Raw genomic sequence first — 27,080 nt, 5'->3', positions numbered from 1 at the left:
GCAGATTTAGATTGGACATTAGAGAGAAATTTTTTCCTTTGTGGGTGGTGAGGCCCTGGCACAGGCTGCCCAGAGAAGTCATACATGCCCCATTCCGGAAGGTTTTCAAGGCCAGGTTGGATGAGGCATCAAGCAACCTGATCAAGTGGAAGATGTCCTTGCCCATGACAGGGGTCTTGGAACTGGATGATGTTCAAGATCCCTTCTGACCTAAACCATTCTATGATTCTGTATTAGTTGAAATTGTTAATGCGTACTTTTTTTGCTCCATAACATTTTTTCCTCGTAATGATCTGGTTACTGAAGTATTTACTGTGCAAAAGGCCCACTTTTCCCTCAGTTCAGAATACATGCATATACTTGTCTTTCTTAATATGAATTATGTTTTTTTTTTTTTAATTTAAGTCTTTTCTATTAAAATCAATGAGATTTGATCATGAGGGTAAAATTAAATGTGTACAGTTGAAGGATCAGGTCCGTGGTTTTCTGGAAGTGTAGGTGTTAGGAAAGGACAGGAATTACTTCTTTCCTCTTGTGTCATAAAGGACTGTTTTCCCTTGTGCAATGTTCATTTAGTGTACAATTTGCAGTAAAGTATAAAATCTGCTACAGCAATATTTACCATTACTTGGGTTCATTGAAAACCAAGATCCACAAAGTGTAGTGGAATTGTTTTTTACTGTTTTAAGACTATCTGTCTATTTCTGTCTGCGTATTTATGAAACATTTAACTTTGTAAATAACTACAGTACAGGTTTTAAAACCACAGGGCTGTTTAGGTCGTGAAGTTTTGCTGTTCATCCAAGTTTTTCTTGCATTTCATTGCAAGAGTGCATTGCAATACTTTCATAATTTTTGTTACTGTTGCTGTAAACCAGGCAATCTTGTGCTCAGGAAGCTTAGCTCACAATTGATAATGTATAATGTAAATAACCTTTTTTGTGGTAAAACATGCTACACAAGTTTCATTCATAAATATATATAAAATACTTCTAGAATTTGGTTCTTTGGCGTGCATGGAGTACTCGCTATGCTTCCAAATTTCTTGACCTGCCTGCTTGCAGTTGGACTGCTGCAGGGTTATTGGAACATTTTATTGTTTTACCAATTCAGGCAGTGGCTCGGTGGTGTTTAAGCCCTACGAGGACTTAAACTTCCTTTTATATATAAAAGACACTTCCTTTAATATATAAAGATTTAATCTCCTTAGCTAATACTGTGAGTCAAGAGCTGCTTTTTGTTTTCTGCAGAACAGAAAGTGAGGGCTTGAATTCTGATCTTCGCCAAGGAGTAGTTACGTGTACTTGAATCAGCAAGACCATTGTCACTTGAAGACTACTTAAATATTTTTCAGCAGTGAAAATAGTATAGACAGTTTGCCTGGATTATGACAGGTCTGTAGTGTGTTCTCCCTTGAAGTAAGACTTCCTGTTAGCTTTAAAGTGTTTGACTTTCTATTTTTGACTGTGATCTAGGGACTCTGAAAAGTTTTCAGTACTTGATCTGGCTTTGTCTTCACTTGTCGTGTTGATATTTAACAATCAACATTTGCATAAGAAAAGATCTATTGAGCATAACTATATAATAATACTTTGCACTGAAACTAATTGTGTAACCCTGAAGCCTCGTTCCTTTGTATTCTGGTTTTTTGGCTCTGCTAAAACAGCTTTTTTTAAGTTGTTAATCATTCGCTCTGCTCAGCAGTCACTGGAATGAATAGTTCTTCAGAGGTCTTCTGTCACCACCAAGACTGAGGGGTTTGCTTAATAATAAAAGAATTTATTTCCTCATTCTACAAACTGTGTAAAAGCATGTTCACTCCAATTCTCCTCAGTTTGGTTTTTGAATGTGCTTTGATTGATACAGAATATGTGTGATTAAATGTGCTTGTTGGTACATAATCTGTGTGTTATAATGATTTGTCTGCAAGAACTGCATTGGATATAGTCAAGACTCGTACTGTGGGCAGGTTAGATTGCAGTTTGCTGCTTCTGGCAACCTTGGCAAGTATGTAATCCAAAATCCTGTATGTGAATCTTCATCCTTAATGTATGATTAAAGCAATAAAAACAAGATAGATCAGAACTGTTGGTGTGAAGCAAACCCTGATTTTGAAGTAGAGACCGAAGTTGAGTCGAGGAAAGTCCTTCCATCATCTCAAACACTTCTTTTTAAGTCAGCAACCAGTGTATCCTCTGCCAGGGCACAGTAGTGTTCACCGTTTGCCTGTGAAATACAACTAGAGGAAAAGGGCGATGGACAGCCAGGTAAAGAGGAAAGATGACATTTTACCTTCTGGGCAAGGGGATTTCTGGGTTCTGTGTCCTTTGTGCTCAGTCACTGAATGAGCTCCAGCAGCAATTCTGTGAACAAAGTCGAGAACCTATTCAATCTGAATGCATTAGTCAGTAAAAGCCGCTTTTTTTCCTCTTTTCTGCTTTTGTGGCTGGTTTTTTTGTGTTTTGTTTTCATGGGTTTTGTTCAGTTTTTGGGGGGTTGGGGTTTTTAGGATGGCTTTTTTTGTTTGGTTGTATGGATTTTTTAGTATACTGAGTAGTGTAAGAGCATCAGCAGTAGGAAAAAATGTCTGTTCAGCTTCACCTTAACTTTTACCTCCGTGGTTTTGTCACTGTCAGCCTGGTTGAGAGCTGTCCTGTGGGTTGTGGTTTTTTTCTGAAAGGTCAGACTAGTTCCATGTCACCTAGTTTAGAAAGAGACTCTAAGGGCCAATTTCATCTAGCCTAATAATAAAACACCTAATTAAGGTGCTGAAGTAAGGAGCTGAAATTCCTAGGTGCTTTATGTAATCATTAGCTAGGGATGGGCATGGTCATGAGCATTTCTGTTTGCTGAGAGATTAGGTTGCTCCTAGATGTTGTGAAGCCTCCAGATGTGGAGATAATCAAAACCTGACTGGGTGCAGACGTCAGCAACATACTGCAGCTGAACCTGCATGAGCAGGGAGTGGGCTGGGAGATCTCAGATGATCCCTTTGGGCTTCAGCGATCCTGCTGATGTGACCTAGGGACTGGCCATCCAGGCTCCGTGTCCAGGTGTAGGTTTTAATTTGGATTGATTTTGGGTTACCCTCAAAAGGTAGTAGTGCTAAGTATATGGATAGTCTTAGATAAATACTTGATTAGAATTAGGCACTCCTCTAAGATCTGTAATTTAAGGTACCCTCTCCTTGCCTTCACAGCCATACTGCACAGCAAGTACCTTAACATTGAAATTGGGTCTGTTGAGTGTTAGGAACCAAATAGAATTAAAAACTGATGAGGCATGAAGTATGATACTTAAACATAGTATGGAAAGAGTGTGCCAGAAGAGGGAGATGTTTTAAAGATTGGAAAAAAAGTGTAATCTTTTTTTGGAAAGCTTATTACTGTAATAGCCAGATCTACCAGGTACTAGCAGGCTTCAGGCTATCATCTGAATGCGTAGGTAAGCACTGACTGTTTCTCTACAGTACATGTATCGCAAAAATTTAGTAGTTTTTATAAGGCTATTTTACAGTGATGAACTGGTTATGTTGATTGTTGAGGTTCATAAAAATGCCTTGTAGTTGCGCCAGGAGGAGGGCAATAAAGGAACTCCGTTTAAAGCGTGTAGAGAATATAGGATTGGAGTGCTTGGACTTACAATCCCAGCTTTTCCACTGGGTTGTTCTTCAGTAGATGCTCAGTCAACCTCGCAAGTTGTGTATCAAACAAACCATCTTCATTCACGTTTGCAAAATTTATGTAATCTGTCACCCAGTCTTTAAGCAAGTGTTCAGTTACAGTCAGCTAACACTGAGGAAATAAATTAACAAAAAAAGCACAGCTGCCTAAGTGAGACAACAAGTACTTCCAATCCTGGAATGCTAAAATCATCGACCAGCTCCATGGGCAGCTCCACTCATGCTGATTGTGTGAAATTTGTGCACCAGGACATATATCATCTTCTGATTGTACAGCAGTAAATACCCAAAGGGCATCAAGAAAAATAACTGATCACATTTAAGTGCTTTGGTCCTTTAGTAAAGGAATCGTTCATTTACCTTTGAATTTTGGTGGTTTGAATTAAGTAATCCTTTTAGATGCATTGAGAATTTTTAGTTGGGAGTCAGAGTTATAATGTTGAAATAAGGCTATGTAGGACTCCTGTTTACACACTACCTTAAGCTTTATTGTGCTTAGTCCTGTATCACATAGTTTAGGTGACCTGGAGATGAAACTGAAAAGCTGGTTTTTGTGTGGCTGTATATTTTTCCATCATATTAATGCTGTGCTTTATTTATTTGTCTTCATATATTTCTACCAGTGTAAGGTACAAGAAGTTGTGTGGGTTTATTACCTGTATTTATTTTTGACCATACCTCTCCAGGTAGAGCAGTGCTGCTATGGTCCATCCTCAACTGAAGCAATGAAGCAGAGAAGTTTAGGTGCTCAAAGATAAAGGTGGTGTTATTTAACACATTTGGTCCAGAGAATCAACTTAAGAACCTTGTTTGATTGGAGTCTTGGCACCCTTGATAAGGCATGTGGAGAATTAAGCAGCTCAGGGTGGTATCTACCACACTCAAGTCACATGTGGCTGTTCAGCAGGAACCAAAAAAGCTTCAATTTCGCATCCAAAATTCTGTCCTGAAGTAGATGCTTACATCCCAGTAGCTGAGCAGGATTCCCTCACTCTGTGTACGCAGATAGTCCATTTATTTAAGAAAAGTTCTTTTTTTTTACATATTAGCTTTGCAGCAGCGTTCATTTGCAGTGCTTGGAATTTAAACTTATACTGAAGTTTCTTCACCGTAGTACATCATGCCTGACTGTGAGTTATCCAGGAGAGAATGGCAGTGAATCTGCATCTCTTTCAGGAGAGAGGAGGAGCACTATTCTCTTATATCACAGCCTTTTCTGCGCAACTATGACAGAGAACTTGAAGCAACCACTGATACATTGAATGTCTTTCTTGCCTGCTGATCTGCTTTTCAGATTGGCTCTGGAAAAGCTAGCTGATATTCTTCAAATTTTCAAGACCTTTCTCTCTATCCCACCTGTCTGTTACGAACTTATTTGACCAAAATCATGTAATCAAAGACTTCCTGGAAAGACTCCACCATTCCTGGCTCTATTAGCAGGTGAAGCTTAAGTAATTGAAGCAATTGAATTTGAATTTGGACAGCCTGTAAGGAGAGTTGGGAACAGGACTGGGCTATTTGTAGAGCACTTTCCTTCAGGTAGCTTTTAGAAGGATCAAGAAATGAAGCAGATGTTGCTGCATCTAAAGTAGTACAGAAGCTAGCAACTGTTCGTAGAGTGTATATTAAGACCTACAAGGAACTGGCAATGTGCTTAGTGCTCAGAAAACTTCCTAAGGCCATTATTTCACAATCCAAATTGTTTGTCAACAGTACTGGCATAAGGTATTCCTGTTCCCACCACATTGTGCCACTCCACCCCTTGGTTATGCCAGAACAATAGGTTGAGAGTTCATGCTGTGAGTTAAATAAATACATACACGTATTTCTGGGGAAATTTTAAAGCTGGAACAGTTCCCACAGAGTTGTGCCAGTGGAGTTCAGGGGCTGGTGAGCCTTGGTAGGGGGGTGAGAATGAGAGCTAGGAGAGAAGGTGGGAGTTCTTTAGCAAGTCCAGCTGAAAGAACTTTCTGTCGTTCAGTTATGGTGTCAGTCCACAATATGCAGCATCAATATGTGGGTTCACACATTTGGTCTTGAGACCTCTCTGGAAGGAGTTGGTACCCCACCAGCCACACCAGGTGGTAGTGATTTGCTGAGAATGCCTCTCCCTTGTGGCTTTTGGATTTGTTTACACTGCAGCTCCAGATGAAGCTGCCAGCTCTTTGCATTTGACCCTGAATTCTCAGATTTTGACATGGAGAATTTGTATTTTACATTATTTCTTTTTTTTTTTTATTCCCGAATAAAAAAAATACGACAGTGGAAAAGGAGCTTTCTTACTCTCCAGTAACTGGTGTGCGTGATGCAAAAACAGTCAGTGAGAACAGACTACGCTGCAGAGCTATGTGTTGTGTAGCAATGCAGGTAGAAGGGTCTACACAGAGCAAAATGTTTTCCCCTTTCCCTGTGATGACAGGTGGGTTTATCAGTCGATAAGGAAGTAAGAGCACACCTTTCTGTTCCAGTGAGACATAGACACAGCAGAGCACTTCTGATTCAAATGCTTGCATGTGATATGTATTATACATGACTGGTTTTTAAATTTACAGTTGAACAGGAGCAAAAGCACACAAAAAAACCCCAACTCTATCTCACCGATACCTCCAAAGTAATTTCTTACAACTTCTCGAGCTACTTCTTTATATCTAGCATGAATATTCATGTCTTAATTATGAGATCAGTCCTATTTTCAGCAGACTGTTTCCTTAGATGCCAATGCATATAAGGTGCTGTTAAATGGTGGAGATAGTCATTTTTGAGAGAGGGGACTCAAAATGATCCAAAAACCAGAAGAGTTTGTCTTGAAGACATACAAGCTGGTAGAATATCCCTGGAAGGGTAGGTCTAAATATGTTCTATCCCACGTTATATATTAGAAAACTCAATTATTAGGACACTGCTCTCCATTATTTTTACTGTTTATGGACTATTTGTTTGTGAGTAATATTTTAAAATACGCTGACAGTTGGGCTTTGTTTACTGGGTCATCCCACCAGCTCCTATTGTCTTCAGAAAAGAAAATAAAAAATCTTTCATTAAAAAATAAAAACTTCCTCATGCAAAGAGGAGCCTGCATGTCAGATCTAGGCTTGAAATATGCCACTTTTGTTGAATTTCCCAGTGCTCCAGAAGTACCTCTGATGGGGGCTTGGCACATTTGAGCTTGTTAAGTTTGAGGAGGCAGAGTAATGACAGGATGGTTGAACATCCTACTGTGCTTGACAGTATTTCCTTCCACTAAATCTGGGTGGCAGATGTGGCTTACTGAAGTGACTTACTGAAATTTCTCAATCCACAGTCTTCTCTTGGTGTGCTCTCCCTGGTAATGAGGCATCATTTTCAGCATGATCCTTCCTGCCTGGCTGCGTGCAGCGTAATTGGGAGAGGCAGTGATCCTTCTCCTGCAGCATGCAGAGGCTCGAGTTGGCTGGAGCTATGGAAAAGTCATGTTCTAGGTTATTTTGCTTCTTTCACCATTTAAAAAAGAATCTGTTTCTCTTCATGGGGTCTGAGGCAGAAGGGTAGAAGACAATAAGTACTGAAGGACCTTCCTATGAAGGAAATTCACTGTTTCCATGTGTATTGTGTACAAATAATGCAATTAAGGTGATTAAAGCTACAGCAGCAGTGTATAACATACTTCTTGCTTCTAACACTTGCTGCTAGAAGTACCTGAGCAGCAACGGATTTCCTTTGATATTAAATATTTTGACCTAATTATCTCTGAAAAAAATAATATTTTTAAAAAAACTTATTTCAGATTCTAGTTAACATATATTTCTGTCCAATAGCAACTCCTATGGGTCATTGAAGCTATGTTAGAAATAAATTTGACCCATTGTGTTCAATGTCTAGATTATGGAAAACAGTATAGCCAAAAGTGCAGCAAGTCATAGCTCTTGCTCTTATTTTCCTCTTATGGGCATGGTGGAAGATTTTGGTCATTATCCAGTTGACTATTTACATTTTTGAAAGCAACCCTTGGTTATTCTTGATGGGTTTAAAAACTCCCATAAGAGTAAATAACTATGCAGTAATACGTATGTGCTACCTTCCACCTTTAGATCTTTTATATCTGTAACTGCAGCCTTCTCTGGTGAGGCAGGAGCTCTTCTCAACAGGTCTTGAGTGGCCAGATGTTTGTGCTTGTGAACAGTGACTTGTGTTTATGAATTAGGGAAGTGTTTGCCAGAATGAACTGTTTGGGTTGAAGAAATCTTTATGGACCATCTGCTCAGGACTGGTACTAATATGCGTGCTGCAAGGTCTCTTTCCTCTATCAAAGAAGCAATGGTGTCAATGCAGAGGTTTTTGTCCTAAGGTTATAGATTGATAAATCTTAGTTTTTCATATGCAGAAAATTTTGTCATTTTGTTCTGCATTTCTGAAGACTGATAACGAATGCAAATGCAAAATTCATTTCCAAATCACCTTAGACTGTTATTAAAATATTAAATTACCATGACAATCTTGATCCACAAAAATGCAGAAACAGATTTTAGTCTTTTTTCTGACATGAGCTGTATTCGTATTCTCTGTTGCTATTTATTTCCACGTTGTAAAACATTTTATTCTAAAAACTACCTTAAAAAGAAACAGACAAAAAATCTTAACAATGCCAAAGCCCCCAGACCTGTACTTCTCTTTGCATAACTTCGACCAGTGGTGCAGCATAGAGAAGTCCTTGATACAGAATTGAAAATGTATTTTCTGTTGCCTTTTGAATGTGTTGTTTGCTTCCTTGTGTCTTATTAAAAAGTGATCAAATCAGCAGATCTGTTTATCTGTGCAAAATAAATAATTTGTGGTTATCTCGGGTTTGAATTATTTATTCTTCTCCTCTTTGTCTTTTTCCTGCTGATGTTTTCGCATCAGGGCTGTGTTGTTATTCGGATGTTTCAGAGGCTTTCTTGTGAACCCAGTTGACACCAAGTCTCATGTTCCTCTTCTGCACTCCTCCTTTGTTCTCCTCCTTTCTTTCTGCAGGAGATTTTCCTGCTCTTTCAATTCCGCTTCAGCCCCTGAAGCCAGCTGAAAAATTCCCACTGGGGATTCTTAACCCAGCTCAAAGCTCACTGCAGCCTCTCTGCCAGCACCGGTTGTAGTATGGATTGGATCAGACAGACCAACTACGTTTGGGATGTTAGAAGTAGTTAAATATTTCTTCATCTGTATAACCAGATGCTTAAGGCACTCTGTATGTGTAGGTGTGTACCAAGAAACCCAGTTAGATGCTTTAATTTTTTATTTGCTGGGGAGAAAGCAGAACAAAAATTATTTAGCTGCAAGTGCTAGGAATTTCTGCCTTTAAAAAATGTAGTGGAAAAGTTTGCTATTCCATTATAAACTCTTCTTTTTTAGTTTTATATGTCAATCTTAACTCCCTTCCAAGAACCATTAGTTTATAGGTGCGTTAAAAAATAATTAATAAAAGCAAGGCTTTTTTATAATTATGTACCTATCTTGGCCCACTGAGACATTAGAGGCAACTACTGAAATACATCTGTAGACTTTAGAACTCATGCAATATCACTTAATCACAAAGTCCAGGAGGTTTGCAGTGGGCAAAATCAGGATTTTGGACTTTGTATCTGATATGCCTGGAGGGAGGCTTATCATTCACATGAGAACAGAGGCATGTGCTGCACTGTTAGGGTTCGTAGCTGCAATTTTTTATTCCTAGGCTTCAGGCATGATTGTCTCTTGGCAAAAGCAGCTACGCTGATTCAGGTTTATCAGGCTGTACATGGGATTTTCTTAGAGATAAATGAACCCACGTTTGTCCTAAAGGTGGAGCTGTGTTAGAGAACAGCAGACAAGCTTATTTCCTGTGTGTAATATGCATAAAGAATGTGTATAGTAAAATCTTATGTGTAAGTTTTATAGCTGTATCAAGCTAAAAACTGTGTGTGTGTGTGTGTATGGAAAAAACATGACATGTTCTTTAAAAACCTCTCTGATAAGCTGTGTTACAGGCACCTGGCTGAATCCTTACGAGATTCCCTATTTCTACAAACCAAGCAAATATATTAAGGTATTTTCCAGCCAAATTCGTGATTCTAGAGCTAGAGAGGATCAAACAGAGTTTTCACATGTGTTTCTGCATAACGGCCGTGTACTTGTTTGCTCTTTGCCTATTGCTGCTCCCCTGGCATATGGACTATAAGCAGAATACAGGATGAAGAACGCCAACCCCAGAGATACGCAGACAGGTGAAAGCTTAATTGACGTGACTTAATTATGAACATTCAAATATTGTTTGACACATTTTATTTGAAATCCCTTGACCCTGTGTGTTAGAGGAACCTGTGTTTCCTTTTAAGGTCTGATCGTCAGCCGCGGTGTCGGTTTCTGCATTTTTCTCCCAAGTGTGAGAACATCATTGTGTTTTTTACGTGTTCCATTTAAATCCTCCTGACATCTGCGTGGGCTGCTTTCCATTCATTAACACAGGGGAGTTGCATCGTCTTCCATGGTGGCTGGTCAGATGCCAAAGGCAGATTAAATTTCCTTGAGTGAGGAACTTGTCATTTAGGCTCTTCAATCTGGAGCTGGGAGCTTTGGCAGCTCTGTGAAGATGCAGTGAGAATCATTGCCACAAAAATGATTTTTGTGTGGTCCTGCTGGGCGCCCCTGGATTTCATATTTGATTTACGACCACTCAGTTTTTAAAAATAAGCCTGCATTTGGTTTAGTTACAAGAGATTATCATGTAAATACTGCGGCATGCATACATACTAAATTCTGAAACTGTGGATTATTTCTAAAATTAAAGTCATGGTAATTGATGGCTTATTTTCCAGTTCCTCAAAGTTCTTTGTAAATGCACTGTTGGCTGTGTATTTCCCTTCTTCTATTCATGTAGCTGTCTTTATTCTTTATGGTCCTGCTGAGGTCCCAGAGCAGCCAGAAGGCAACTGCTAGCGAAGCGCATGGAGCACCACAGCTGAATGCCAGCTACTGCTCCCACAGATGGTCACACTTCTGAAAACACCAAGGAACGTCTCACAGGATTGTGCACAGAACCCAGAAGCTTGTTTCAAAACAAGGTGCAAGAAACCTTGTCGCTATTTAGGATCATTTAGTTGGACACAAATTTCTTCTCCTTCACTCACTGCCGCTCTTGGCATTTACTATATAGCACTTAAATAAATCCTTTTCATTTTAGATATCCCTTCCATAATTGCTAAGGATTCTTTTCGTATTGTGTTCTAGTCTCAATTTCACCTGAGTAAGATATTTATATTTTTGACCTACTCCTTTTGAGTCAGAAGGCTTTTTCTATATGTTGTGGTGTATATCCTTGGTCCTAACCCAAAACATTTTGCTGTTGTGGTTTACATTGTACATTCCTCAGTAAGCCTATGAATTATTTTTGCATGGGGTTATCTAATGCTAGTGCTGTCTTAAATAAAGTTCACATTTTGCATTAATATTTTCTGCTGCAGAGAAGTCAAAGTGCTTGACGGTTTGTAAGCCAGAAAAGCTCTCATTGCTTGTGGGGGTTAGCTCTTGTCTGTGACTTATTAGATGAACATTAGGTGTTTGTTGTTTTGCATTCATTATTAAGCTGATGAAATTGCACTGATTGTGCTTTATAGAAGTTTAAATTTCCTGAGTCTGAATAACTTCCTTTTAGAAGTGCAGATTCTCAAATATTACTATGCATTTAATTTGAAGACAAGTTTGACTTTATGATGCATCATATAGTAAATCATGTGAAATAAGGATAGAAGTTATTCTTTATAGCCTATATTCTGGGGCAGATGTGTAGTTTGTGCAAATTGTTCTCTCTCCACTGCTAGCTGTCTTCAAAGTGGCCACACCATGTTCTAACTCACTGTGCACATTGTCTGTTTGATGTACTCTTGCCATGAAATGCTTAGAAATCTTTTGTAAATTCAGCTAATATGCAGTATGTTGTCGGTTTTTTCTGAGTCTGTTACGTTCACCATTTACAGTTATTGTTTAAAGACTTCTGAAACAACATAAAAGCTATCGAAAGCTAAACACAAGTGAGAGAAGCTGCTGAAGATGTGCCACTTGTTTCAGATGACTGCAGCCTGAGGTCTGCTGGCATATGTGCGTGAGTCAGGTGCCCTGAGGTGTCCAAGGATTGATGTGGTATTCTAATCACTGGACTAACCTTCCAGTGATGGAGGTTAACATTGCACTTACTTATGGTTTCCATGTTTTGACACTTAGTTCCTGAGTGAAAGAACATAGGCAGTTTTGGTTTGATGCACTGGGAAATCCGTAAAATGTATAGATGAGCCCTGCCTTGCTTGGGAGCCTTTGTGATGAGCCAGGCAGCTCTTTTTCTATAAAATAGAATAGTTTAATTGAAGTATTTCAGCTGCAGTAGATGAGCTCAAAATATTGTTGATCACAGTTTGCTGTGCATAGTAAGCCCCAGTTATTTCCATCAGCTGTTACTGTAATTATGCTGTATTAAAAAAAAAAAAATCTTTATCTATTCAGCATTTTTTTGCTTCCCTTGAAGTATTTTGACACATAGCAGCTGAAGTAAAAGCATGTAGAATGTCTGAAGTTGTGGAGATGCAAGTTTGAGCTATACCGGGAGATAAACATCCACCAGTAATGACATCCTCCAGCGTTGTAGATGCAAGCTTTCAAGAGCCAGGACTATCGATCTGCATTTACTTAATTCGGTGGATATATGGAATAACTGTATTGAAACTGGAAGTTCAATCAAGAATAAATTTCTAGCTGCTTTACACATGGTCATTTCTCTATAGAAATCTTTCCCGTTGAAATCTTTGTTAATCGTGCTTTCCATTTGTGCCAGTGGTTCTCAAGGTATTTTAAAGTATCAGCAGCAGTTCTATCAGCTGACCTTTCAGGATGTCTTTTATCATGAGCTTATGAAGAGTGGGGAAAGGGGGTTCTTTTGCATTTATGGAACTTCTCTTTTACCTGCCTGAAGCAGACATCCCATTTATCACAGGATAGAAATCCCCTTACCCTCAAAAAAGCATTAGAGCCTTGGGCTTTGTATAGTATTTGATACAACACCTTACTGTTAGTAAGCAGTTCTGACTTTACTGCTCTTCAGCTGATGAGTGAATCCTGAGAATGTTTACACGTTAGGTTCACTAGGCTGATAAAGAGAAGGAGCACCAAAGTGAGTCAGACGGCTGTTGCCATTTCTCTCCCTTTCCTTGTTTTGTATTATTAAAAGAGATAAAAATGTAAAGAAAAAAGGTTGGTTGTGAGATTAATATTTTGATTCCGTGATCTCAAAACACCTAATTGCATTATATTCCTGGACTAAGCGTTGTGCCAAACCACTGTGATCATTTGGGCTACAAAAGACATGCTTTATTTTGGATTGCAGCTACTTCCATTTTCAACCTTGCTGACAGACAGGGTTCTTCTATGTAACATCAGTCTAAGGAGCTTGACAGATCATGTCTAGATTTGATTTTATTGTCTCCAGGCCCCTTAAGTTGTGTCATTTTGATGCATGAAAATGTGATGCAGTTGTACAAGCGTGACCTCTGTGAATTTGAAACTGTTTTTCTTGAGATTAGTTTGATCTTGAGATCAATTTCATCATGCGTTCTGGAGTTTATACGTACAACAACTTGTTTCTTATTATTTATTTCTTCTTTAACGTCAGGCTGACAAAGAGATGCTTAGCAACATGCAGTGACTGATACTGTAGGTTTATTGGGTTTTGTTTCCAAATACGTGTACTCCAGTAAAAATTATGTTGGTTTAATGTCAGTAAACCTATTAACAGGTTAAAAAAACATCAGAGACAATTTTTACATGTAAGTAAAAAATTACATGTGCATTTTATTGCATGTGTTTTCTTATTACATGTCACACATGGAATTTTATTACATTTAATAAATGTAACAAAGCATGTGCAGTGTGTTACCTGGAGTGGAAGGCTTCTATACTCTGCCCGTGTAGCAATGGCATCAGCTCCTACGCAGGTGCCTGTGGTGGCCACAGCTTCAGGTGCCTGGGGCACCTCTGCTCTGTGGTGAGCAGGCTGTGTTTGGGAAGCCCTGGAATAAGGGAATGCTTCTTGGGACAGCAGTGAACTTACTGGGGAGCCAAAGGGTTGAAGTGAAAGAAGACAAAATGAAAATTCCTGCTATAGAAATGGAAGAAGTAGGATAAACCTAGTTTTTATCTCCACACACTGTTTCTGTGAGCACTAACTTGATTACAGCTCTGATTCTTCCTCTCCATCAGTGTCAGTATTTGCATGACTCAGCCTGTTACTACAATCAGGCTGATTAAAGTTTAAACCAGAATTTAAACAATTGTAATGACAGTTTTGGAAGGTTATTTACTCTCAGAACCTTTTAGTAATAAATTTGTGTTCTTCTGAGATTTCTCTGTCTGTAGAAGTGAATGCCTTTATATGCCATACTGCTCTCATCACCTTTTGCTGTTGATAATACCCAAACTAAGAATTGTCCAGTATGTGAGTGAAGGAGGTGTGGCAGCAATCCTAACCATGATGATGGGCTTTCCTGGTACCTAAATATTAATAAGAAAACAGTGGAACTACCCTAGAAAATTAATTAATAAATAGAGAGAAATTATATATTTTTATGTCTATGTGGAATATTTATGCACCCTAGGGGAATCATGAAACAAAATCTCCTTTGTCTTTGTATGGATTTACTCTCCAGCTGTAGTCCTTGACACTGTCATGACTGGTATCCAAGAGAGAAAGAAAACGTTGAGGAATGGAGATTAGAATTTTGTTGGGAAATCCTTAAATCCCTACCAGATATATATTTTTAACTAAGGGACAATATTTCAGTTTCCATTTCTGCAGTGGTACCTGTCAGCATTGTCACTCTTAAACAATTAGTTTAGAGCAAGGTGCTCAACTCTCTCAGAGTTTGTTCAAGCCAGATTTGTTCAGATACCAGCCTCTTCTGAGCAGGTGACTGGATGGAGGGAGGACAGATTCTTTTGTGATTCTAAAGCACGAAGGTTGAAAAGGAAAAAATGCTTCTCAAGGAGTGTGGAAGAGAAATGAGAGAATATGAAGTTGCAAGAAGAAAAAAATAATTTAGTCCAATGAATTCAAAATTAACTCATCCTCTTTTTTAAGTTCAGTACAGACCTTTGTATTGTCAGGATTCCACATACCTCTCTTGAAATTTAGAACTGATGTTTTTTGGAGGGCTGACACCTAGATCAAGTGATATATGCTATGGTCTTTGTGATATTTTTATTTTTATATGGGAGCTTCTTTGCCCATTTTTCACGTGTCTGTAACTTGGTGGAATAGATAAGCAAGCTGGTCGACGTCTGGTGGAAAAGGAGATTTTCCCTTGTGTAGGGCTTCAACTTTTGCTTCTGCTGTTTCAAAGGAATTGTGTAAAATGCTTCTCATGGGTGCTATTGATCAAGGAAATTAAACCAGTTGAACAGCGTAGCCCCTGAAACTGGGAAAATAAAAATTGAAAGTGTACTAGAGAAAATAAATTAACAAATTGCTGTATCATGCTGCTTAGTTTGTTTTGAATCACACTGCTTACTGTCGAAAGGTTAATATTGACTGTCCATGTATGTTCTGTTTTTTTGGCAGGTAACCCTGGACTGGCAGGTTATTACAGGACCTTTATACAGGCTTTGTATTGTGGACTAAATCAGCAGTATCCCGTTTGGGTGGTGAGCCATGCTGGACATTGTAAGCCTCCTAATGGAATGGAAATGATTGAAGGTACAGTACTGGAATGTGTACATATAAATGTTTGAACCCCCCCTGATTTCACTAGCAGAACTTAGGCCTATTAGAACTAGCATGATGTGTTAAATGTCTCCGTTACATTTCCAGAAAATAGTTTTATTAAAAGAGAAGTTACTGAGGAAAGGAGTACTTAAAGGAAATTAGATTTGCCAGCTCTTAAGAGAATAAGAGAGTTTGCTGATTGCAGTCTTTAGAGAGACATTATAGAGAAGATTTAGAATGTGTTTATGTTGAGTAGATTAGAAAAGTGGGGTTTTTTTAATGAAATGTCCAATTCAGAGATTGGGTACTTGAGAAAAGACTTAATTACCTCTGCATTTAAAACCAGTTGAACTAGACTAACAGATTTCCAGAAAGCAAGTAAATCTGAGAATGGAGCGTGGGGCACTTACGAGGTAGAGGTTGCTTCTTTAGCTGTTAAAAGCATTCTGACTGCGGATCACCGACAAGACATGGCAGCAAGCTCTAAGTGAATATTGTCAATGTGCAGCACTGTGAGATGGGAGCCAGTAGCAAATTCTGTCCTGAAAGCTGCTTAGTATCAGAAGACCTCTGGACTTGGTCAGGCTACAGTGACATAGCAGTAAATCAATATGATTCCTTAGGACCAAAAGGTTCAGAGCAATGAAGCAACCTGAACATTTTGAAGAAGCTGGTTTATATGTTCGGCATCACTTCCCTCACTAACCTTTTAAGCCTTTTTATTGGTTCGTTTAATCTCAAGTTTGAAGCTGAAACATGAAACTTGTATTTCTTTGGTAAAGCTCTTTCCAGTCATCATGTTCAAGTGCCAGACAACCAACTGCTAGCACTGTCTCCTGACAGATGGGAAATCTCTGGGTTAGGGATACAGGTAGAAGTTTGGCAACTAAATGGAGCTGAGTTTATTCCAGAGAACATTTGTAGATCTGATAACCTGCCTTGCGATCTCCTCTGTAAGTGTACAGTTAGTGAAAAGAGCCTTTGATGGTGAGAGATGTGTTTAGTGGCTTGCAATGGCTGAGCTAGTTGAAATGGAGAGGTTTCAAATGTGCCCAGCAGTTCAGCAAGTCAATCATCTTGTTGACTGGTAGATAGTTGCCCTCTAAATGACAGATATAAGTGTGGGCGTGATTAGCAGTTGTAAGCTGTAAGTTTCTACCATCACGCTATGCTGTGCTGGTAGGAAAAAAACCTAAAATAGCCTGGGCAAGACAAGGAGCATGGTGTGCTATAAGAGGGTTGTGAGTTATTTAAGCCAGTGATGCCCAAAATGTGGTCTGTGGGCCACTGGTGGTTCCCAGGACACTTGCTTGTGGTCTGAGAAGAGCTGACTGATCATATGGAGTTGGCTCTCTCACCACTTTCCACTTGTTGAGCAGAATTAGTGGTAGCTAAGAATACTTTTCCAATAACACTTCTTTTGTGTAACCATTTGCTGTGGTGGCCTTAAGAGATGTTATGCTACCATAAATGTGTGGTGATGTCAGGGAGAGGGATTGTGGTCTGCACTGCTACAAACAGGAGAGGAGGAGATCAGGAAAGTTAGATGTTCCAAGAACTGAGCTCCTAAAAATAGAGACTTGTCCTGAGCTAACAGCCCTTGTTCTTGTTGTTATGAATAACCCCAAAGGCACAGGGAGTCACTATGCATTTGTTAATTTTAGCCAGCTTGTGACTCTCATATAATTAGTATGGATGTTTTTAATGATTGCTGATGTTGGAGAATACCTGCACTGCTGAATCAGGTGAACCTGAGTTACTGGCAATCTGTTCGGTCAGTACAAAAGCATCTCAGAATTTGTGTCTCTAGTGCTTAGAAGGTTTTTTGTCAGTGAATCCTTATCAAGGCTTCAGCATTGTTCGGTTAGATATCTGCCATTACTACTGCTGTTTGATATCTTGCCACATTCAGGTACACAGTGGCAGCCGTGTTTAAAGGGCATTTATGTCTTGTATTATACAATTAAAGGAGAAAAGCAGCAGAAAGGCAGCTGAGCTGGCTTCTCGCATGCAGACTTTAAGCCTATGTATGTAGACACTTCATTCATATTACACACATGTAATTCACATTAATTTATAGTTCAAGAATATTTTCTGACTCCTAAGCATATAAGCGAAAAATACCTGAGAGTCATTTGAGGATGGATTATCTTTAATACAACTTCTTTACAGGTTTAGCCAGTTATGCTTAAATATTATAGAACTGGAGAACTCTGTAGTCATGTTTATGTCTGAGAAAACAGAGAACTACTTAATTTTAACGCAGACTCGTATGGCAAGGTGTCTCACAGTCCAATGGTACCACATTGTAGGTACCTTACAAAGAACCAAGTGGTAAATATGCCATCCAGGTAGATTTAAGCTAATTTCGTAACTAAGTGTTTCATAGCGAAATGTCATTTCTTTAATGTATAGATAGGAGAATTTTACTGTCTACAAAGCTGGCCTCAGCACTGATTAATCACATTGGACCCTTCCCGTGGTATTGTCAACAGTGAGGGATCCCACATCAGGGTGCGAACAGAGGAACTGGTTGTTTTCACAGGACATGACAGGACAGGACAGGAGTGTAACCTCAGTGCGGGCAGTCCTGCTGCCCCTCCTGATACAGCAGTTGCTGCTGCCCAGAAACCTTATTCCTTCGTTCTCTTTGGAGAAGGCAGCTTAAGGAAGGAAGTGTGTGTGAGTGTGTATGTTAAAGTTATTACGTTGAGGGGTTTCAATGTTGAGGGGTTTGTCTTTGCCTGGTAAGATCTGCCTTTCACTGTATGGTTTTGGTACAGGGTGTCTGTTTTATGGAAACAAATGATTGTTCCATGTCATGAACCTGCTGAAATTTTTTAAATCTAAATGTGTGAAAAGTAAGCAGCCCTAGGGATGCTGCAGTACTCCTTTTACTTCTTTCCTTTGAGCCACATTCACTTAATTATTCATAGAGGTCCCATAATCATGCCCATAATTATGCAAATAGATCCTTTGGGTGAAATCTTGGCATTTGGCTTTGACTTTATCAGTTCTGCATAATTTTAAGCATGTGTTTAAAAATCTTGTTCCATTCAAAGTCAAAACTAAGAAAATAAAATTTGGCCATATGTGAAGTATTTCGAAGTTGCTCTATTGTTTTCTTTTCTGGCCAACCAAAACGATAACAATTTTAACTGCTCGTAGCATCATACCTTAACAGCCATGTATTTATTTGTAATGATCACTTAAAAACTGCTAGCTGATTCTGGTACCATTTAATGCATAGCTCTGTGTTCCATTGACTTTTATAGAGTAGTGACAAATTATTGCTGATGTTACTAAGAAGATGACTTTGTCTTTACTTTTGTTATAGCTGTATGAAAAATAGGTTCTCAATTTTCACTTTCAAGATTTTCCATTGAGTCCATCAACATAATATCTGTAGGCATATTAGTAGAAATATCCACGAATAGCTTTCTAATCTACTCTAGTACTTTATTCAACTAATTCCACTGTTAAATGACCCAGAATTTTTCACCCGTATCTTCAAATAAGGTTAATATAATTCTGGTTTTAAAGATGTGTTTTAAAATAACAACTTCAGTAACATGATATGGCCTTCTGGATCCTTATCCAGAAAACAAGACGTTTGTTAAAAAATTTACATTCAGCCACTGGAGAGAATAATGTCTTCACTGCATTCCGAGAAAGTTTGGATGTAGGTTTTGAGATTGTTTATGGATCATTTTCCGCCTTTCACCCCATGACATAGGTATGTTCTCCAGCTGATACCATCACATCTAATTAGATGCAGATGGCTGTTAGTTGGGGGAACGAAAGCATTCAAGAGTGTGAACCCTATGAAAAGGTAACATTTATACCTTTGTGTCTTGATTTTAGAAGGCATGTCAGTTCACTGAGATGATCAGTGCTGTCATGTTTGAGAGTAAGTCATTTAAATGTTTACCACTCTGTTGTAGGGAAAGTAAAAAAGTGAAATAATTTAATAAGCAGTGATTCAGAAATGATTCAGATAATTTTCCCCAAAGAGAATGCTTAGGAATCTTTAAATCTGAGTCAGCTTGAGAGATATGTTTGCATCTGCTAACAGAATGAAAACCAACTATTCCATAGCAGCGAATAACCCCTTCTGTCTGAAGGTGTAAGAGGTCTGGGTTTGTTTTGGTAGTTGAGTCAAAAAATTTATTCACTACATAGGTTAGCTGTAGGAAGAAAGCAGATCAATACTTACATTTATTAGTAAAGAATTTGTATTCTGTGATACAGGCCTTTGATTTAATTTTGATACCCACAAAGCTTGCAATAAATGGTGCAGATCTTGATGGGATCAATCCAGTGCTTAATGGCAGTTTAATTTTAATTCACAGTGATGTACAGTTGTAAGACCAAGGAACCATCAGCAGTGTGCAACCAAATTCCAGACTCTAAAAATAATGAGGTTTGGAACACGGAGTCTTTTTGTTTGCTTTGATTTTAGGAGATTTCCTTTCTTTAGGGAGCAATGTGGGTGTTTCAGGGAAATGCAGCAAACTATGGCAGACTGTGCAGGAAGAAGTACCTGCAAATGCCTTCATTCTTAGATAATCAGATTAATTCATGAATTATTCTTACATCTAGTGCATCTACTTACATCTCTCAGCCAGATCTCAGTAATTGCTGTGTGCTTTGAGAAATTATAAAGGACAAAACAGTACAGTACTGTGGATTCAGTTTTAATAAGGAGGTTTCGTGCTGCTTGCTGGATGAAGAAGTGTTTCTACTTTCCTCCTTTTGAAACTGCATGGGACTATTCATAGAATCATAGAATAGTGTGGGTTGGAAGGGACCTTAAAGATCATCCTGTTCCAACTCCCCTGCAATAGGCAGGGACACCTTCCACTGGACCAGGCTGCCCAAGGCTCCATCCAACCTGGGATTGCCATTGTAGTATTATTTTTTTCAGAAAAAAACACGGTTTCAAACACGTTACCGTTTTAGTCTTTGCCGTCAGAGACTCCACTGATCCCTGTGCTAGTGGTAACATGATTTGGAGGAAGAAATTTTATCTTGCAATTAGTTGTGAAGAGACCATTTTCAGAATTTCAGAATGCAGTTTAGTATATACTCAGTTCTACATGGCCATAGTTGGATCTGTTTATGTGTAGAGTGCAGGTCAAATTCACTTGCTGTCTTTTTATATACATTATGCTGTACAGCCATAGGGAGTTTCAAAGAGTTTGTAATGAGCTATGGCTTTGATGTCTGCTGATGTAAATGAATTGGAAAAGTCAGCCTTTGCCCAACTGGTACTCTAGTACTGCTTGGGGGTCCCAGGTGGGTTGGTTTGCTTTCAATATAGCACATCTCATCGGTGTAAAAATGAAGACCAAGAAAATCATCTATAATGACACATCAGCTTTGTTGCAGTGGCACTTAAGTCTTTATTTCAGCTATAATTCAAAACTCCAATACAAATAAAGCCAGCACAGTATCTTTGGCATGTTGCCGTGGTCTTATGCAGGACAGTTCAGCTGGGTGATTGAGAATGAAACCTTCAGCATTTTCTTCTGGAAGGTTAAACAGGAAACTGCTATCTTGGTTAGAGGGAATAAATCTGCCAATTTATTTTTAAATAGTGTAATAGAACACTGGAGAAGAGAAGATATAAATCATAATTTCAAGTGGTCAGTTTGATAAAAATGTGTTTCATCCCTAAAGATATAAAAATTGCACTATATAGCATATGCAGATTTAAAGCATCAGCAGCTAATAAAGAAACCTGCTATGTTTAAATAAAGTACAAGGTGAAATTCTGTTTGCTCAGTTTTGCTGTGGATTTTAACAAATTAAGGCTTTTACATATGCTGTTTATCCAATTCTCTTCTCTACATACTAACATTTCCATGAAGAAATGAAAACTTTCCTTTATCCTGCTATTAAAATGGTATCATCCAAGATGTACGCACACAAGAATAAAGAAAAAGGACTAAGTTATAATGAAAGCCATCCTAATGCTTTTATAGTAGCTAGCGATGTAAGAAATGCAGCAGTGTTATTTTAGTATTATTTTGAAGACTCCTACTTATTTGAATGTTTAAGTTTTTGTTTATATCACAGTGCTAAATAAAATTTTGGGATGGATTTTTGAGAGTAATTGGGATTGGCCTAACAAATTACATATTTTAGCTTGGATTCAGCGAATTGTCAAGCACTTGAGAGAACGTTGCATGTTGACCTTTGTGATCACTGTGAAGTACAAATTCTGTATTGCGGCTTATGCTACTGTACAACTGCCCCTCCAGGTATACTCCCAGCTCCTTATTTTTTTCCCCTTTCCTCCTCTTAATGCCATGGTGTGTCATTTTCTCCCACTTCTAAAATAATTATTTTTATTCCCTGTCTGTGGAATAACATGGGTTGTCTTCCTTGGCCAGCTCTCTTCCTTTGCTCAGAACTTCAGCTCTCCCTTGTTTGCTCTCAGTCTCTCTTTCTCTGTTTGTACCTGTTTAACCTTCCTAAAGTTTTGAAGTGCTCTTTTCAATAGGTGTGACTGCTAAGACTTGCCTGCTGTGGCGCAGCACCTCATCTATCATAGACTGACTGAATCAGTTCCTATGAAGTGATATTTATCCAGTTTTGTTCCCTTCAATGCTCACACAATTGCCGTTCTCCTTTCTTTACCTCCTATGCTGTATCTACTGAGTCTTGGTGATGTGTAGAACATAACTGATTTGGTTTTCTTCCATTGTTAAACTGCACAATCGCAAGTCTTTGTTAAAGTGTGCTCGCTCTTTACTGAAGTTGCTTCTAGTTGCCTCATTCCGTATGAAAGTTCTGTGCCTCAGTTTCAAGACTGAATTTTCCCTGTGTTAAACTGGAATATGTTAGCTCTGGCCAAACATGAAAAGGTGTTGATACTAATGTGGTTTTCAGTAAAGAATTACCTTAAGGAACAGTGTACTCTCTGTGCGTTATTCCTGGAGAGAGTCATACCGCACATGCCTCAGGCAGCCGGGGCAGGACAATTCAAATACCAACAAAGCATATTTGCCTTCACAAAACTGAGTAATACTGCTTTGGATCATCATAGAATCATACAATTTTGGGTTGAAAGGGACCTTAAAGCCCATCCAGTTCCAGCCCCCCTGCCATGGGCAGGGACACCTCCCACTAGATCAGGGTCCATCCAACCTGGCCTCGAACACCTCCAGGGATGGGGCAGCCACAGCTTCCCTGGGCAACCTGGGACAGGGCCCCACCACTCTCATTGTGACAAAGTTCTTCTTTATGTCTAGTATAAATCTGCCCCTCTCCAGTTTATACCCGTTCCCCCCTCGTTCAGTCACTACAAGCCTTTGTAAACAGCCCCTCCCTGGCTTTCTTGTAACCCCTTCAGGTACTGGGAGGATGCTATAAGGTCTTGTTGGAGCCTTCTCTTCTCTAGGCTGAACAACCCCAACTCTCTCAGCCTGTCCTTGTATGGGAGGCACTCCAGCCCTCCCGTCATCTTTGTAGCCTCTTCTGGACCTGTTCCAATGGCTCCATATCCTTATTATCATATGTGAAAAGCGTATTCCTAGGGGAAGCTCACAGGGTAGTCATTTGCAAAAGTACTACCTGCTAGTCAGGCAAAGCAAGGAAAACAGACTTTTCGAAGAGTGCCGTTGAGTTTTGGTAGGCTGAGACCAATTTTTGCAACCTAGCCTTTTCTCTTTTCACAAGATTTTCTCTGTGTTGCTTGGACAGACATTATTGGTACAATGATCCCATCCAGAGGTTCAGGCTGAATATGGAGTCCTGTCAGGTAGAAACAAACATCTGTGCGCCCACTTTTTCTTGAAGGTCTTGCTATTGACTTCTTTTCCTCACTTACCAGATCTTCAAGTAAAATCATAGTATCATTTAGATTGGAGAAGACCCTTATGGCCGTTGAATCCACTCATTAACCTGATACTGCCGAGTCCACTGAACCATGCCCCAAAGCACCACATCTGCACAGCTTTTAAATACTTCCAGAGATACAGGATCCCTGCGCAGCCTGTTCCTTTTGGTAGAGAATTTTTTTCCTAATATCCAGTTTAAGCCTCCTCTGGTACAACTTGAGGCTATTTTCTTTCATCCTATTGCTTGTTACTAGGGAGAAGAGACCACCACCCGCCTCCTTTCAGGTAGTTGAGGAGTACATAAGCTCCGCTTCCTCACATTGCTAATGAAGTCTCTGCCAATGCAAGGCTGCTTACTTCATTGTTTTCTTCTTAATCCCTCTTTTTATCTTATATTTTCCTGCAATGCTGGAGAAGTGTGCTTCACTTTAGCACCTTGCATGGGAAGATTTTATGTTGACAACCACTGTGGTGGCTTGTCTTTGCTATGGAGTTAGTCTGGAAAGCCCAGAGACCTCACCAGACCAGGAAAGGTGACGTGTTCAGGGGTTCCTGCTACAGCGAAGGGTACTGATTTTGTTTCATACCTGTTTGCTTGTATATAGCCCTAACTATTTCAGGCTATGTTCAGTTATTCGTCCTTAGTAAGCTGTGGTTCAGCTGATTCATTATGGGATTACTGGAAGGGGAGAGAATTGCTGGAAGATTTTGAAGGGCTGCCAGTACTGACATTATTTATTTTTTTACCATGGACTTGCACACCTAGACATTAAATGACTTCAAAAGTGGGACAATAATGGATGAAGTCTAGATAAAACCCTACCCTCTGGTAAAGAGCATACCGTTATTTTCTTGTGGTCTGTAGTTTCTTGTTATTCTGCAAAGTAAAATAGTGTGCTGAGTGGACTAGCTGGTGTGTTGGAATGACCTTATTGGAGTTTTACCACCAACTCAGCTACCTGAGCATGGAGTTACAGGTGTTTTTCTTCCAAATAATGAGGTTTACTGAAAAGCAGTTCTAAATAGCCTAAGTAGTGTGCTCCCATCAAAGGTGTAGCCTGGAAGTGAAAACGTATGAGAATAAAAAAATCACAATGAGTAGCAGTCAGCCTGGGCAAGGAAGTCCCTTCCAGTACTGTTTGTGTGGGCAAGTGCAGAAGGAAATTCACAGAGTCCTTCTCTTGGCTTCAGGGTGTCCAGAAAACAAGAAACATAACGTGAACAATCAGCTTTCCAGAGGCTCAGACCTCTTTGCTTTTGTTCCTTTAGGTCACTTTACAATGGACATTTAGATCTGCTCCTATACTGTGATGGTTCTTTAACCTCTACCCTACCAAAACATTTTTACTTTGGCTTACTTGTTTTTTTTTTGAGTAATATGATATTTTAAATTCTTATAAAATTGCACTTTCTGTAGCGATTAATCTTACTGACTGTAAAATGCAGTCATTCAAGTATAGAAACATTTCCATCTATGTTATGTACAACACCCCTAGTACATTTGCTTTATGCATCTTAAATTAATTCTGGAGGCATGGATTAGTGTAGAACTGTATAGTAAAACACTGTTTATTGGTGTTTACCTTGCCAAAACTGGAGTCAACCAACAAAATTCTGCTTCAAAGTTTGCATGGTTATCTCATCATACCTTAGTAATAATTACTCTAATCAGCTAGAGGGAAGCAAGACTGGGAATACAAAATAAAAAGAAGTCTCTTATAGATAGCCTAATTTAATAAGTGCAGTGTGCTCCTGTATGCTTTTAATAAAAATTTGGGTTTTAGTATTTGTCATGTTTATTAGCTCATTCTGTCAGACTATGCTTGTACTAATTCAATTATAATACAGCTTCCTTCGAAAAACAGATTAGGTGTTAAACACATGTCCCAGTAATAGGTACACAGATAGCAAAGGAAATCAGTAGCTTAATTTGTAAATTAAAGGCTCGTTGTTTTTTAAATAAAGAAAATAATACATATGACCACTTCAGTACCTTTAGCAAATGGTAATATATTTGTGGAGGATATCTTTACAAAAAGCAATTACTCCAATAAACATTAAGGAGTGGTGTGTTTATCTGAAAAGTTGCATGAACAGTTCCTGAGGGTACTAGCGACAGATTAGGGTCTAAGGGTTAATCTAAAACACAGTGCTTTAATACCTGGTTCCTGAAGTCAGGAGAAGCTCTTCAGTATTGATTGAACATTCTTGGTTTCCATCCCATTTCTTTGGGATTTTATCGCTTGCTAGTACAGATTATCCAAGGTTCAATAATAAAATAAAAAACTGAGTGAAGCATTCAGGTTTTAAGCAGTGTATCTTTAAGGGATGTATTTTCTAAAATATATGCCCATACTACACCTACAAACCTGGACTGCTGGGCTGAGACCAATGGGAAGAGGTTTAACAAGGCCAAGTGCTGGGTCCTGCACTTCGGGCACAACAACCCTGGGCAGCTACAGACTAGGAGAAGTCTGGCTGGAAAGCTGCCTGGAGGAGAGGGACCTGGGGGTGTTGGTTGACAGCGACTGACCATGAGCCAGCAGGGGCCCAGGTGGCCAAGAAGGCCAATGGCATCTTGGCTTGGATCAGAAACGGCGTGACCAGCAGGTCCAGGGAGGTTCTTCTCCCTCTGCACTTGGCACTGGTGAGACCGCTCCTCGAATCCTGTGTTCAGTTCTGGGCCCCTCACCACAAGAAGGATGTTGAGGCTCTGGAGCGAGTCCAGAGAAGAGCAACAAAGCTGGTGAGGGGGCTGGAGAACAGGCCTTATGAGGAGCGGCTGGGAGAGCTGGGGGTGTTTAGCCTGGAGAAGAGGAGGCTGAGGGGAGACCTCATTGCTCTCTACAACTACCTGAAAGGAGCTTGTGGAGAGGAGGGAGCTGGGCTCTTCTCCCAAGTGACAGGGGACAGAACAAGAGGGAATGGCCTCAAGCTCCGCCAGGGGAGGTTTAGGCTGGACATTAGGAAAAAATTTTTCATGGAAAGGATCATTGGGCACTGGCAGAGGCTGCCCAGGGAGGGGGTTGATTCACCTTCCCTGGAGGTGTTTAAGGCACGGGTGGATGAGGCGCTGAGGGACATGGTTTAGTGTTTGATGGGAATGGTTGGACTTGATGACCCTGTGGGTCTTTTCCAACTGAGTGATTCTATGATTCTATATGATTCTGTTACAAGTCCCCTTCTCACACAGTTCCTTACTTAGAATCATAGAATAACCAGGTTGGAAGAGACCCACCGGATCATCGAGTCCAACCATTCAACTTCTTCATGAGTAACTTGGAGGCCTTGTGTATGAGTGGATCCTGGGACAGACTTTAATGTCACTCAGTGACAAGTGGGCAAGGGTCCATATATACTGAGCTTAAATGCTCTGGCACATGTGTCCAGGGTAGGTGGGAGTTTGGACGCACAAGCATTCCCTTGTGAAATCAGGGAAGTACGAAGGCATGCAGAAATTATATGCACAAATTTGAGGGTAGCGTTGGCCTCCAATATCTTTTTGAATCATCTAATAAACAGGAGTCTGTGATTTTTGGAGGCTTTCTAATGCAAGGTTATATTTTCTGAATCTCCAGTCTAAAGCCTTCTCATAGAACTTATAGGCTTTTTTTTTTCTGCCTAAGAATTTGCCTTCCATACACAGCAGAAAAACAAACAAACACAACTCTCTGTTATTTCCCTGAAAACCAAATTCCTCTTTCCTAGCAAGATTAACTTGTCGACTAATCTTAGAGCAAACACTTTAGTTTAATCTATCATTGTTTTCTGACTGTGAGTTTATTAGAGGTCAGAAAAAGAGATTCATTAATGCGAT

General features: G+C 39.5%; 1 protein-coding gene across 2 annotated transcripts in view; it reads left to right on the top strand.

Moving 5' to 3' along the window:
* The window catches only part of LDAH (lipid droplet associated hydrolase), a 102,283-nt gene that overhangs the window by 10,657 nt on the left and 64,546 nt on the right, over positions 1-27,080 (top strand). For both annotated transcript variants that reach the window (XM_069850721.1, XM_069850722.1), the window contains exon 3: positions 15,273-15,407. In XM_069850721.1, the coding sequence (XP_069706822.1) occupies positions 15,273-15,407 (135 nt within the window). The remainder of the gene's footprint in view (positions 1-15,272; positions 15,408-27,080) is intronic.

This window comes from Phaenicophaeus curvirostris, chromosome 2, assembly GCF_032191515.1.
Source record: "Phaenicophaeus curvirostris isolate KB17595 chromosome 2, BPBGC_Pcur_1.0, whole genome shotgun sequence".
NCBI classification, from domain to species: Eukaryota; Metazoa; Chordata; class Aves; order Cuculiformes; family Cuculidae; genus Phaenicophaeus; species Phaenicophaeus curvirostris.
Note: the sequence above shows the minus strand (reverse complement) of the source record. Positions and strands in the feature narration are given on the sequence as shown.